The 15,004-nt window shown below is 54.1% G+C and overlaps 1 protein-coding gene across 1 annotated transcript in view; it reads right to left on the reverse strand.

The window, feature by feature from the left end:
• SIK3 (SIK family kinase 3) overlaps positions 1-15,004 on the reverse strand; it is a 188,107-nt gene that overhangs the window by 24,965 nt on the left and 148,138 nt on the right. Inside the window, 3 exon segments of the mRNA XM_038753384.1 lie at positions 2,718-2,841; positions 3,378-3,502; positions 14,766-14,927. Coding sequence (XP_038609312.1) covers positions 2,718-2,841; positions 3,378-3,502; positions 14,766-14,927 — 411 coding nt within the window.

A 15,004-nucleotide genomic window follows, 5' to 3' on the forward strand; every position in this document is an offset into this window, starting at 1 on the left:
TCCTGCAATGTTAAGCCTTTATGGTGACTAATCAATCAATCAATCAATCGTATTTATTGAGCGCTTACTGTGTGCAGAGCACTGTACTAAGCGCTTGGGAAGTACAAGTTGGCAACATATAGAGACAGTCCCTACCCACAGTCTAAAAGGGGGAGACAAGAACAAAACCAAACATACTAACAAACTAAAATAAATAGAATAGATATATACAAGTAAAATAAATAAATAAATAGAGTAATAAATATGTACAAACATCTATACATATATATAGGTACTGTGGGGAAGGGAAGGAGGTAAGATGGGGGTGATGGAGAGGGGGGCGAGGGGGAGAGGAAGGAAGGGGCTCAGTCTGGGAAGGCCTCCTGGAGGAGGTGAGCTCTCAGTAGGGTCTTGAAGGAAGGAAGAGAGCTAGCTTGGCGGATGGGCATCGGGAGGGCATTCCAGGCCCGGGGGATGACGTGGGCTGGGGGTCGATGGCGGGACAGGCGAGAACGAGGCACGGTGAGGAGATTAGCGGCGGAGGAGCGGAGGGTGCGGGGTGGGCTGTAGAAGGAGAGAAGGGAGGTGAGGTAGGAGGGGGCAAGGTGATGGACAGCCTTATAGCCGAGGGTGAGGAGTTTCTGCCTGATGCGCAGATTGATTGGTAGCCACTGAATGGTGTTCGTGGATCAATCCTCTGCAAGTCTCCCCTGCGAGGTCTGCTTTGTTTTGGAGGAAGAAAAGGCAGTGAAGCCAAGGCAAGGACGGGGCTGTCTCTCCTGATCAAGCGATGGAAGTTGTGCCGGGATGTCCAGGGCCTCTAGAGGGCGCTCGCCCCCAGAGGTGAGGCTCTGATGGTGGACGCCAACTGACCAGCGCTGGGCTGCAGAAGGAGGCCTTTTTTCCGGCTACTTGCTTAGAAAAGCAGCCCTCAAGCACTGTCTTCCTGGGCCCAAGCCGGGGCAATGAGGAGCCTCGAGGTCCAGCAGGCCGAGGATGGGCAGAAGAGCAGGCAGGACTGGGAGCCATATGGAGCCCGGGGAGAAATTCAGAAATCCTGGGGATAACGGATGCCGGATGCAGAAACCCGACCTGATCCCAGCCATCCTGGGGACCCCCCCTCCCCTGACACATCTCATGCATCTGTCCAGTTGCGGGCTTGGGGGAGACACTTTGGAATGGGGGCGGGTCCCCTGAACAATAATAATAATTATGGTATTTGGTAAGGGCTTCCGGTGTGCCAAGCACTGTTCTAAGCGCTGAGGTACGTACAGGGTAATCAGGTTATCCCACTTGGGGCTCACAGTCATCATCCCCACTTTACAGATGAGGTAATTGAGGCACAGAGAAATTAAGTGGCTTGCCCAAGGTCACACAACAGACAAATGGCAGAGCCGGGATTAGAATCCACGTACTCTGACTCCCAAGCCCGGGCTCTTTCCACTAAGCCACACGGAGCTGAGGACTCCACAGTAGGGCCCAGGCCGGGCCGAGACGGGGCAGGTATAGAACGGGGTTACAGGCTCCCCAGGAAGAACCATCCAACACCCATGACTCCCCCGTCCAGAGCCAACTTTCCTTCCAATGACCCAGCATTCTGTCCCCAGCCCAGCAGTCTGTCTCTAACAGGGGAAACAGGGTTGGAGCTGGCTGTCCTCCTCAACAGTCATCCTCATTGTTAGGAATGGACCACTCAACACCCCTTACTCTCCCCTCTCCATCCCTGACTCCCCCTCCATTGGCCCGGTACAGACCATCCAACACTGCTGACTCTCCCTTCTCCACCCGACTCTCTCAGGGACCAGCAAAACCAGGCAGAGAGAACGGTTGGCTCACTGCATGGGTGCTTCGTTCCATACATTTCTGAAGAGCAAGAGGGGCTGGAATTCCATGCCTGCCCTGAGACACTGGTTTGGGGGGCCTCTTGTAGCTCCAGAGCCCCAGGCTGCCCGCTTGGAGGACGCTACCTGGGAAAGGTAATGCTGCCACAGCTCTCCTGGCCCACACTTGGGCTAAGCCAAGGGGAGCCCCCTGCCCGCAGAGCCCTCTGAGGGACCCTGGAGTCCTGGGGCAGGGCCCGACAGCCTGCGCCCTCAAACATTCCTCCTTTAATCTGCAAACAGCTCCAAGGTGCCCCTCAGCTGGCTGGCGTGCAGACCTGCCCAAAGGCAGAAGCGGGGACTAAATGACCTCTGGTCACCTTCCAGGGCATTCCACACCCCAGGGATGAGCAAAACGTCCCCCCTGAACTAATCCCAGTTGTTTCATCCAATAGTGGCTTTGCTTTGGGGCTGCCCAACCAATGGGTTGGCCCTGGGGGCACGACCCCGGGAAGAATCCAAGTCAGTTAATGGGGCTAGACCCGCTACTCACTGCAGAGACACTGAGAAGCTCCCCACTTAATGGTCAGGCAAAGGAGTAAACTGATTCTAGTTGGACTGTACTCTCCCAAGTGCTTGGTATGGTGCTCTGCACGCAGTACGGACTCAAGAAATACAACAGGTTGAAGGGGTGGAAGATTCCTTCCAGATTCCACCCACTAGTGACTGACACCTGTCCAGAGAACACTGATTTCTCTGAGCCAGAGAATGGGTGGTGTTGGGGTCAGAGAAGCCCCCAGGCCAGAGTGTGTGTGGAGAGGAAGGGGTGGCACCTGACACCCCCCGGGCTTCCATGCCCGCTCTCCCCATAGGTACCCAGTGATGAGGACTCCGGCCAGGGGTTCTGGCCCGCCTTACCTGTGGACATGAAGAACGGGATCCGGAACTTGCCACTAAGCACGCGGGCCCGCAGGTTCTGTAGCGTGCTGCCGTCAAATGGCAGCGCCCCGCACACCAGCACATACAGGACCACACCCAGGCTCTGCGGACACACCGGCGGCGCGTCAGGCACAGAGGTCAGCGGAGGGGCTGTCCCATCGTGAGCACCCAGGGGAGTGGGAAGGCCACCTGGGCTCAGACCCCGTGTCAGATCAAATGCTGGAAACTGAGGACCCCGACCGGGCCGGGCCATTCCAGAATGAGTTCCATCCACTCCCCACCCCACACCTTGAGAAACCCTGGGACAGTCCCTGACTGCAGGTCCTCCGGCAGGAGGGGAAATCCAGATCTTGGCCCGGGCACTGACCCATCCTGGCTGCCATCTGGGAGCGCACTGTAGCCACAGACTGCCTGCAGCTCGCGGGAACCATAGGAGAGGGGCGAGGAAGGGAGCCAGGAGAGGAGGGCCTCATGGGCCCCCATGATTCCCGGAGGAGAGGGAGCATGAGTAGCTGCTACCATTTCCCCCTACTCTCAGCCCCGGGCCGGCACACCCCCGGGGGGCGGGAAGGGACACTTGCCGCCCGGCCAGATGCTCACGAACCTGGGATGTCCGTGGAAACGGCGCAAGCGGCTTACCCAGATGTCCACCTTGGGCCCGTCATATTCCTTCCCTTCAAACAGCTCCGGGGCCGCATACGGTGGACTCCCACACCAGGTCTTCAGGAGCTGTCCCGGCGTGAAGATGTTGCTGAACCCGAAATCTGCAAGGTCATTGAGAGAAACATATCAGCCATTACTTTCGACAGGCCAACAGGTGCCGGGAGATGTCAGGACATTAGGGGGTTTCTGACTGCTGTGAGAAGAACTTCTGGACTCCTTGCTAACTTGCCCCCTGCACTACCCGAGGCAAGGGTGGCCACCTGACCACAACCAAGCAGTCAGCTTCCTCCGGTTCCCCTTGGCAGGATGGCCCCAATTGCCTGTCAGTGGCCCACTGGTTGTTGGGTACAACCATCTCTATATGTTCCCAACTTGTACTTCCCAAGCACTTAGTACAGTGCTCTGCACACAATAAGCACTCAATAAATACGACTGAATCAATGAATGACACATCCCGGTCCTGACGGGAACAGCACTGGTATGTCCCAGATGGAGGGCAGTGGAGAGAAGGGGGTCCGGGTCGGTCCTGTCGGGAATGTCAGCGTAATCACTGGATTGGTGATGCTAAACCTGGATCTCAGTGTCAGTCAATACACCAACTGGATACCAGAATCTCATTACTGTCCTTCACAATGGACAGGTTGAAGATCAGCTCTGGAACAGACAGGCTGGTGATTAGACTATGTGACATTAACAACGTCATTCACATCTGGTCCAACATTAGGGCTTCCAGTTCAGGGAATGAGCCCCACCCAAAGCATCTCCAGTAGCTCCTAGTTCCTGGCATACTGGGGGAGGGCTGAGTGCTGGGAAGAAAGGAGCCCGGCCAGGTGGGAAAACCTGACCTGGTGTCAGAGAGACATTCTTCTGGGCAAGAACGAAGGAGACTTCCACTCAACTGAAAGGGCAGTGTGGCCTAGTAAGAAGAGCATGGAACTGGAAGTCAGAAGACTTGGGTCCTGGATCCGGCTTTGCCTCCTGAGTGCGTTTGGGCAAATTACTTAACCTCTCCAGACCTCAGTTCCTTCATCTATTTAACTAGGGATAAAATATCTACTCTTCCCTCTTTCTCCCCTGTCCCTCCCCAACATGGAACAGGGACTGTGTTCACTCTGACAATGTTGTATTCACCCAATGCTCAGCACAGTGCTTGGTCCATGGTGAGGTTAAATAATCACTATTATGATATCCTATAAATCCCACCAAGGGTGAATGGGAAGTGAGTGACGTATAGCCTGGAGAGGGGAGAGGCTGGAGGCAAGGGAGGCTAGCGAGGAGGCTGGTGCGGTAGTTGAGGCGGGACATGACAACTGCCTGGACCGGTATGGTGGCCGTTCGGATGGGGAGGTTGGGTGGTTTCTGGAGATGCTGTGAGGGTAGAACCGACAGTAAGCTCTTTGTGGGCAGGGAACGCGTCTATCAACTCGGTTGTATTGTACCCTCCCAAGCGCTTGCCACAGTGCTCTGCATGTAGTAAGTTCAATAAATACTACTGATTGATTGATTAACTGAAAAGATCTGGTGACCGGCTAAATACGCAGAGGGAGTCTGCACAGAGAAAGTTCTGGAACCCATTTGGTTTGCAAGGAGACACTGGCTGTGGTCAACCTCCACTCAGGGCCAGCGCCAACGGCCTCTTCCTCCCAGGGCCAGCTCTGGGAGGGGACCACATGCCCGGCCTGCAGCCCGGGGGAGCCCCATCTTCTCAGCCGTCACTTTGGGGAGGGAGAGGATAGGCGCACCGGCAGGCTGGGTCCGTGGGTCAGACAGGACGGAGGGTTTCTCTCAAGAGTGGGCGGCCCCCAGCCCCCATCATGGCTACTTGTTTTTCTGCTTTTTCCTCCAAGTCTGTTTACCCGTCCTCGAGCAAGGGCCCTACCCGAGTGGAGCGGAATCAAAGGGGCGGGGGGAGGTGGCTCCCAGTTCTGTTTACCGTACACTGTTTATGCAAAAGCTGCTTGCGCGTGCATGAATGACGCGATTATGGCAGGCGGAGTGGGTGGGGGCGGGGATGGGACGCGTCAGGGACAGCACAATGTTTTCTGACAGCTTTCCAGCCAAGCAGCTGGCAGCGCTGGGCACCCGCGTCTGGGAAAGGTTCATCTTTCCGGCTCCAACAGGTGGCAGGGAGGGGTGCTCGGAGCAAACGCTCGGGTCCGACGGGGCTCCGGCCATTTGAAGCGTCACCATTCATCCCCATCACCACTAGCCACCGAACTGCTTCACGTGTGACCGGGCCGCACCCGGAGCAGGGGAAGATGTGTTTCTCATGACCCAGTAAGGGAACAGCAAAGCCCGCAGTACCATTGAGAGAACAGAGAAGCAGCAGGCCTAGGGGAAAAAGCACTAATCCCGGCTCTGCCACAAGCCTGCTGTGACTGTGTGGGAAAATCATTTAACTTCTCTGGGTCTCAGTTTCCTCACCTGAAAAATGGGAGTTCAATACCAGTTCTCCCTTCTTCTAAGACCGCGAGTCCCTGTGGTACAGGGCGGGTGGAACACGGACTGGGTTCGATTTGACTGCATTATATCTACCCCAGCACAGCGCACAGAGCTTGGCACGTGGCTCAGTGGAAAGAGCACGGGCTTTGGAGTCAGAGGTCAGGGGTTCAAATCCCGGCTCCGCCAATTGTTAGCTGTGTGACTTCGGGCAAGTCACTTAACTTCTCTGTGCCTCAGTTACCTCATCTGTAAAATGGGGATTAAGACTGTGAGCCCCCCATGGGACAACCTGATCACCTTGTAACCTCCCCAGCGCTTAGAACAGTGCTTTCCACATAGTAAGCACTTAATAAATGCCATCGTTATTATTATTACTATTACTAATATTACAAATACAGAATCAGACCAAGAAGGAAAGCAAAGTCGCGGACAGAGCTACACATAGTGGGGCTTGTGTTTAGACGCCGAACTCTGGCACAAGAAACTGTAGCCCCTCCTGTCCTCTCCTTCCTGCTTGGTGGGGTCAGAGGTCACGACTGCAAGATGGGGCATCTCACTTCTGCCTGCAGTCCTTGAGGAAGTGGGTTTGGTAATCAAACCCCCACACCAACTGCTCCAGTTTGGAGCCCACGGAGAGTCCATGGCGGGTGGATTTGGCAATCAAACGCCCATGCCAGGCGCTGGCTCTCCGGTTGGAACCCATGGGGAAGAGGGTTTGGCAATCAAATCCCCACACTAAACAGTGGCTCTCCAGTTTGGAGTCCACAGGGAGTCTTTGGGGAAGTGGATTTGGCAATCAAACCCCCAGACCAGGCGCTGGCCCTCCAGTTTGGAGCCCATGGGGAAGTGGGTTTGGCAATCAAACCATCAGCTTCTTTTGGGTTGGGGCTCCACTGTGGCCCTGGGGGTTTTAATCTGTCCTGATTATTTTGTGTTTATCCCAGCACTCAGCACAGTGATTATTATTATTATTACTTTTATTACTATTATTATTATTATTGAGAGGAACCAGCCCCAGAGAGCCTGGAACTCTTCTAGACTGTGAGCCCACTGTTGGGTAGGGACTGTCTCTATATATTGCCAACTTGTACTTCCCAAGCGCTTAGTACAGTGCTCTGCACACAGTAAGCGCTCAATAAATACGACTGAATGAATGAATGAATCAATCAATCAATGGTATTTATTAAGAGCTTACTGTGCGCAGAGCACTGTGCTGAGTTTGGGAGCATACAATATTATTTGCTCTGACGACTTGACACCTGTCCACATGTTTTGTTTTGTTATTTGTTTCCCCCTTCTAGACTGTGAGAGCCCGTTGTTGGGTAGGGACCGTCTCTATATGTTGCCAACGTGTACTTCCCAAGCGCTTAGTACAGTGCTCTGCACACAGTAAGTACTCAATAAAGCAGCGTGGCTCAGTGGAAAGATCACGGGCTTTGGAGTCAGAGGTCATGGTTCAAATCCCAGCTCCGCCACTTGTCAGCTGTGTGACTTTGGGCAAATCACTTAACTTCTCTGTGCCTCAGTGACCTCATCTGCAAAATGGGGATGAAAACTGTGAGCCCCCCGTGGGACAACCCGATTGCCTTGTAACCTCCCCAGCACTTAGAACAGTGCTTTGCACATAGTAAGCACTTAATAAATGCCATCATTAAAATTATTATTAAATACGACTGACTGACTGACTGAATGAATGAATGAATGACTATGACACAGTTAGTAGACATGATCCCTGCCCACAAGGAGCTTTCAATGTAGAGGGGGAACTATGGGGCAACTCTCTGCCTCAAAATGGTCAGTCCCTGGGAATTAAGTATATTCAGGTTGGCTTAAAGCTGCACCAACCCCGCTGGCAACCTCCAGGGTGGGTCTGGTGGCTGAGGCCGGGCCGGTCCCCGCTCAGTGTCCGATGACCACGGACACAACGGGTGGGATGCCGGACTGTGGGCCTCATGGGGCTGTTGGAGAGAAACCCAAACAGCTGCCACTTGGGGCCCCCGGTGAAGGAACCCTCCCCTCCCCTCCAGGAGACAGAGACCTGGCTCTAACAATTAGGATGGTGACTCCGGAGTAGAATCAGGACAATTGGGCCGAGGCTCCCAACCTAAGGAGGGGAGCTTTTTCCTATTTTACAGAGGAGGCGACTGAGGCCCAGAGAGGTTAAATGACTTGTCCAAGGTTACACGGCAGGCCAGTGCCAATGTGTGCACTCAATAAATACTATCGACTGACTGATTGAGAGTAGAGTCTGGTTCTCCTGGCACCCGGCTCTATACTCTTTCCACAAGACCTCGCATTGGTGGGATCGGGAAGGAGGGGCTGACATTCAAGACAAAGTCAGCGGCAACGAACGGCACAGCCAAACTCGTCAAGCAGCTGATGCTTGGCAGGGGTCCTGCGGCTTAGGGCGATGCCCCTCGAGGCTTCAGAGTCGGGTAGCAAATGCTGAAGGGCCAATATGATGACGACAAACCTGGCCCCTGACGAATAATGAAATGGGATTGGCCTTACCTCCTCCACAAACTGCAGATGTTTGGGGGCTCTCTCACAAGTGCCCTCCAACACGAACATAATACAACCACTTTGATATCCCATCTGCTTCGCTGGGGAAAACAGGGCACAGCCTGACCCAATCAATCAATGGTATTTATTTACCAGTGGTCCACATTTCTAAGGCTAATGCTGTCTGTGATGCGGCAGGGAAGGGGGTGGGAGGGCGGGCGGGATGGTAGCTCACTGCTGCTGTTGCTGGGGCAGGGGGATTGAATGGGTGATTCAACTGCTTCCACAGAGTGCTGGTGAATTCATCGAAGATTAACCGTGTGGGAGGGTTCACGGTCACAATCCGGTCCCCCAGTCCCCAGCGGGGACGGCCCAGTGCCCATGACCCGGGTGTTGCGATTTGACCCCAAGTGAGGAGTTCAAAGGCTCCATAGCCCTGAGCTTGCAAAATTCGAGTCTGGATAACTCACACTTCTCGGCTCAAAGGGTCCAGAGGACCAAAGAGCAATGCCGTTGTCAGAGGGCCCAGTAATGAGACGGCGCACAACCGGTGGACGGGTCCCCGACGGGTCCCTTTCTGCCTCTCCAGGGGGCCGGCGCTGCCCCGGGAACTGGGTGACCTGTAGGCCACGGCCAGCCCCTGAGCCCCGAGGGACCCAGCCGGTTTGCCTGGGACTAAGGGGAGCGATGAAGAATGAGTTTTTGTCCCAGGTCTTGGGAAGCCCTGGGTGTTTGGCAATCCTCTCGGCCCCTGGCTGAACTCTCGGCCTAGGAGCTAAGCAGCGGATCCCAGCCAACGGCTCCTGACTCAGCCTCCAAGCGCACGCGCTGGAGAAAAACCTTCCTGGGAAAGGCGGTTTGATCCCAACTCCTCTTGCAATCATCAGGAAACGACGAGCACGGTGGTGCTGGTAGGGAATGGTAGGGTGGTCTTAGTCTGAGCCCGGCCTCCTATGGCAGGCGCTAGAGGGGCGCATAGTGCTCCCCATCTTAGCAATAACATTCCTCGCAGCAGACCCCACGGGCAGCACTGGCTTACTTGGAGGGGGACGGGGATAGTTTGGAGGCCCTGTCTGGGAAGAGGCTGGGGTTTCAGTAGTGTCTGTCCTCACAGCTTTCCTGCGCTTGGTCCTCAGTAGCCGGAGCTGTATTCCATCAAACCACCACCCCGATAGGGAGGCCCAAGTCAGAGCCGCCACCAAGACCGGCCCCACAAAACAATCCCAGGGCCATGGCGGCCTCCAATGCCTTCTGTGGCTGCTACAGTCTCATCCTAATGGGTCCCGGCAGGTCTTAGACACAAGCAGAATCCCAACAACATTCCCACACTGGAAAAGCAGCATGGCCTAGTAGATACAGCACAGGCCTGGGTTCTAATCCCGTCTCTGCCACTTGTCTGCTGGGTGACCTTGTGCAAGTCGCTTCACTTCTCTAGGCCTCAGTTACTTCTTTAAAATGAGGAGGATTAAGACTGTGAGCCCAATGTGAGGCAATGATTGTGTCCAACTTGATTAGCTTGTATCTACCCCAGTGCTTAGTACAGTTCCTGGTACATAGTAAGTACTGAATAAATACCATAAAAACCCCCCAAAATCCCAAGTGCTTAGTAGAGAGCTCTGCACACAGTAAGCACTCAATAAATAGGACTGATTGAACCCTGGTGGGCCCCTGGATGGAAGAAGCTACAGCCTCTGGTCTGTACCACAGCCCTTAGAAGGGGAAAAGCTCAGGGGCCCGAGTCAGGAGAGATTCCTCTCCGGAACTCCGGCCAGCTGGAAAGAGATTCTGTGGGCACCAACCGACTATGGGACACCTGAGCTCTGACTTGAGTCTGACCTCAACTCCCCAGGTTTAAAGGATCGGGAGAAACAGGAATGGCCTGAATCAATGAGGTTCCTCTAGGGGGGAACCCAGGATAACAGGCCTGAGACTCTGCTGACAGACGGGGAGAAATGCCTTTTGGGAGGGGCAGTCACTCTTTCAGACCACCTGGGCCTGGGGCCACAATATGCTGACCGCCTGAAACACTTGAAAGGTTTTGGTAGCTCAGTGAAAAATGGAATAATCTCAACTGGCCCAGGGAAGAGCAAAATTCCTTGTGCATGGAGATGGCTTGGGGGGCGGAGAGGTGGCATTCTCTAAGTGCTCATGATGATTGTGTAGAACCCACTCGTAAGGACCCAAATCAGAAGAGACATGAAGAAGAAAAATTCAGAAGACGCCCCTCCCCACAGGCCAATAAAGAATCCAATAAGAGCTGGCCAGCTTCTCCAGCAAGCTTTCCTTGGGACCATGTGACTCTTGGTTGTCAGGACACCGGCCTGAGGTCATTGTGGCCTAGGGGGTAGAGCACAGGCCTGGGAGCCAGAAGGACCTGGGTTCTAATCCTGGCTCTGCCACTTGCCTGCTGTGCAACCTTGGGCAAGTCACTTAGCTTCTCCGGACCTCAGTTACCTCATGGGAATTAAGACTGTGAGCCACATGTGGAACATGGACTGTGTCCAACCTGATTAATTTGCGTCTAACCCAGCGCTTAGTACAGTGCCTGCCACATAGTAAGCGCTTAACAAGTACCATAAAAAAAATTACTGAGTTGGATTTCCAGTCTTATTGGTGGCTTTGGGTTTGACAGCATGGAAGTATATCTACCTCAGTTTACCTGCCCTTAGCTGGTGGGCTGTAGGGTCCGGATGGGAACTCTGTTAGAATAGGCCCTGGATATGACTTTCCCTTTCTGCAGCCCTTTCAAGATTACTATCACCACCATCATTATAATTATGAACAATGATATTCATTACTAATTATAATGAATTTGTTCAGCATTATATGTACTACGAGCAGGGGATAATCAGGGCCTCAGTACTATCCAAGTGCTTAGTACAGTGCTCTGCACACAGTAAGCGCTCAATAAATACAACTGAATGAATCTGGATAATGTGGATTAATTCCTATTCCCTCCGTCTTAGACTGTGAGCCCCAAGTGCCTGGGCCTGGGAGAAGCAGCGTGGCTCAGTGGAAAGAGCCCAGGTTTGGGAGTCAGAAGGTCATGGGTTCGAATCCCGGCTCTGCCACACGGGCAACTCACAACTTCTCTGAGCCTCAGTTACCTCATCTGTAAAATGGGGATTCAGATTGTGAGCCCCACGTGGGACAACCTGATCACCTTGTATTCCCCCAGCGCTTAGAACAGTGATTTGCACATAGTAAGCGTTTAGCAAATGCCATTATTATTATTAGAGAAGCAGCTTGGCTCAGTGGAAAGAGCCTGGGCTTTGGAGTCAGAGGTCATGGGTTCAAAACCAAGCTCCGCCAATTGTCAGCTGTGTGATTTGGGGCAAGTCACTTCACTTCTCTGTGCCTCAGTTACCTCATCTGTAAAATGTGGATGAAGACTGTGAGCATCCTGTGGGACAACCTGATCACCTTGTAACCTCCCCAGCGCTTAGAACAGTGCTTTGCACATAGTAAGCGCTTAATAAATGCCATTATTATTATTATCATTATTAAGTGGAACAGGGACTTGTACCTTGTAGCCACCCCAGGGCTTAGAACAGCGCTTGTCACATAGTTAGCACTTAAGAGGTACCATAATAATTATTATTATAGTTACTATCTGCTGGAGGCCCAAAAGCCTTGGGAAGCCCCGCTAGGGCCGCCGGCACTGGAGTCCCAGGAGCTCCCCTTCAACCTCTGTGCGGTAGGCCTGCCAACAACAACAATAGCACCCGGGTGGGAACGATCTCACGCAGCTCTTTTCGAGAGTCGACATTTGGAAAGCGAATAGTTTCCAACTTCCTCAGGTTAAAAAACAGAGAGAGAGAGAAAGGGAAAAAAAAAGGGCTTCCATAATTTTCCAAACATTCACATTACTCGAGTGTGTCTGGAATGATATTTCTTCAGGAAGCCGTGAGACAGCCGGGCCTTCTCCTCCAGAAACTTGTAATGTGGGAACGTCTCCTTTTCACATTGGGGCTCACGTGGCTTTTGGAGGTGGGTCTGGGGGCAACAGTTGATGCTGTTCCCTTTCCGTGGCAGTCGGGTGAATCTGAGTACCCGCTGCCCCATCTATGCTGCCGTTGCGAGAGGTTCAATGATGGAATTTTTCCCTCTCGAGGAGCTCAACGACTCGGTCCTGCGGCTTCTCTCGGGAGCGCCTTTCCTGCAATTGTGGCTGGGCTGGGCCGGGCTCCCCTCTCCACCCTTCCAGAGCCTCAGCCAGCTCTTCCCCCTGAAGCAGGGTGGTCTAGTGGATAGAGCACGGTCCTGAGAGTCAGAAGGACCTGGGTCCTAATCCCGGCTCTGCCTCTTGTCTGCTGGGTGACTGTGGGCAAGTCACTACACTTCTCTGGGCCTCAGCTATCTCGTCTGTAAAACGAGGAGCAAGACTGTGAGCCCCACGTGGGATCTTGCATCTACCCCAGTGATACGTACGGTACCTGGCACATAGTAAGAGCTTAACAAATACCACTTTTTTTTAAAAAAAAGGACCACAACCTGAAAATAGGTCATTCTTTCCTGGGTTGAAATTATGTAATCCCAGTTTTGTCCTTCTTGAATCGAGGCCGGAGCCCAGGGCTCCTGTCTTATTTTGAACACAAAAATGTGGCAGGAATGCAGTCTCTCCTTCCCGGCGCCTCCTGCTTCCCTTGCCCAGGTGCTGACCTCCGGTTTGAGACGTCCACGGGGGCCGGTTTAGGGGGGCTGGCCTGGCTCGGAGGAGTTTCTGGGAAGGAGGCTTTAGAAAAAAACTACCGCCACAGGTCAACCACCACCCCCGGTGGACCGGACAAAACAATGGCCGGAGCAGGAGGCCGGGCTGCTCCAACCTTGAGGTGTGCATAGCCGCGTCCGCGGTGACATGAAAAATGGCCAACACCAAGATGGGGGAGCCTGCTACCTCTGGCACTTTGGATGCATCCAGATGGCCAACGGGCTAGTATGGGACCTGGCCCTGAGTCACTCCCCAGTCACCGCTGCACACCTCTCACCTGGAGTTTACAGGGTTCGCACATGCTAACGTTGGGGAGACTAATGGAAATACTAACCCACGCACCAGATGTGAGGAGGGAAGATGAGCGATCTGAGCACTGACAGCCCAGATATTTTCATGTGAAGCAGCATGGCGTAGCAGATAGAGCATGGGCCTGGAAGTTAGAATGTCATGGGTTCTAACCCCAGCTCCTTGTCTGCTGTCTGACCTTGGGCAAGTCACTTTACTTCTCTGGGCCTCAGTTTCCTCATCTGTAAAATGGGGATTGAGACTGTGAGCCCCACATGGGACAGGGACTGTGTCCGAACAGATTTGTTTGTATCCACCCCAGTGCTTAAGTACAGTACCTGGCACATACTATTGAAAAACAAAAAACAAATCTCTCCTATCCCAGCTCTCACGTGGCGGCTCCTTGACCAATGGGAAACACAAGAGCCAAGGAGTTCCCCGAGGGGGTCAGAAGGAGCCCATGGGGTGGGCACCCATGGACAGTCTCTCTCTCCTCCGCCACCTGGCCTGCCCTCTAAATGCATTCCTGGTTCCACTCCCCCAGGGACTCCTACGCCTGGAGCAGGGGAGAATTCCCGGGAAGCAGGGAAGGGGTGACGAGACTCCAACATGAAGAGGAGCAAGAGAGGGGCTGGCAAGATGAGGACCACCTGAACATCCCTGGCTCCATGCTCGGAATGGGATCGGAAAGCTGGTTGAGGGCGGGCTGGTGGCTTGGATCACCTTTCGGGGTGTTGCTGCCGGAGGGTGGCCAGCCCCACGGGGAGTGTGTAATTCCACCCCAGCGTGAGTCTCCGGGTGTCTCGGTGGCTCTGCGTGATTGGGATCACCTGGCTTTGTGTTAAATGTTAACCAAGAAAACCACCGAGCCACCTCTTACCCAGATTCCAGCCCTGGCACAAACACCCCCTTCCCTCAGGGCTGGGTCTCTCCATGCCCAAACTGACATCCAAATGGGTGGCAAGAATCCGCAGTCCAACCACGGGAGGGTAGGGGTGACGGGAGTCCAGGGAAAGCAGAGGATGGGTTCCCCCTCGACCTACCCCACTCCTCTTTCTCCAGTCCCCAGTGCAATTCTAACTTCCCTTTCAAGGTTCCGATGCTCTAAGGTGAGGTGCTTCCATCGCAGAAGCCTGGAACCCATTTAAACAGGCGGATGTGGGCCCTCTGCCCCCTCAGACTGGCCTCCTGAGGCTGTGGGCAGGACAGTGGAGGGGAAACCCGAGCTTAGAAAGCCTGCCTGGGGCTGAAGGCTGTGCAGAAATCCGAAACATCTTGGAATTGCACATAATTACGCATAACTGGAATGACTCTGTGAAGAATTAGAAGCAGCCAGCCACCCACTACCAGGAGCCCACGGGGTGGCTCCCCTGTGATCGCCCCCTTCCAACCCCTCCCAACACCCCCAGCGGGGGCCTCACCTGCTATTTTGATGTTCAGGTTGGCGTCCAGAAGCAGATTCTCCGCCTTCAGGTCCCGGTGGACGATGTTCCGACAGTGGCAGAAGTGGACGGCGGCCACGATCTGTTTGAACTTCCTGCGCGCCTCCTTCTCGGCCATCCGGCCGTGGGCCACCAGGTGATCTGACGAGGATAGGGAGAGAAGAGGGAGGAGAGAGAGCAGCTGTAACCGCGGAAGCTGGGGTGGCCACCCACAGTGA

Source organism: Tachyglossus aculeatus, chromosome 11, assembly GCF_015852505.1.
Source record: "Tachyglossus aculeatus isolate mTacAcu1 chromosome 11, mTacAcu1.pri, whole genome shotgun sequence".
NCBI classification, from domain to species: domain Eukaryota; kingdom Metazoa; phylum Chordata; class Mammalia; order Monotremata; family Tachyglossidae; genus Tachyglossus; species Tachyglossus aculeatus.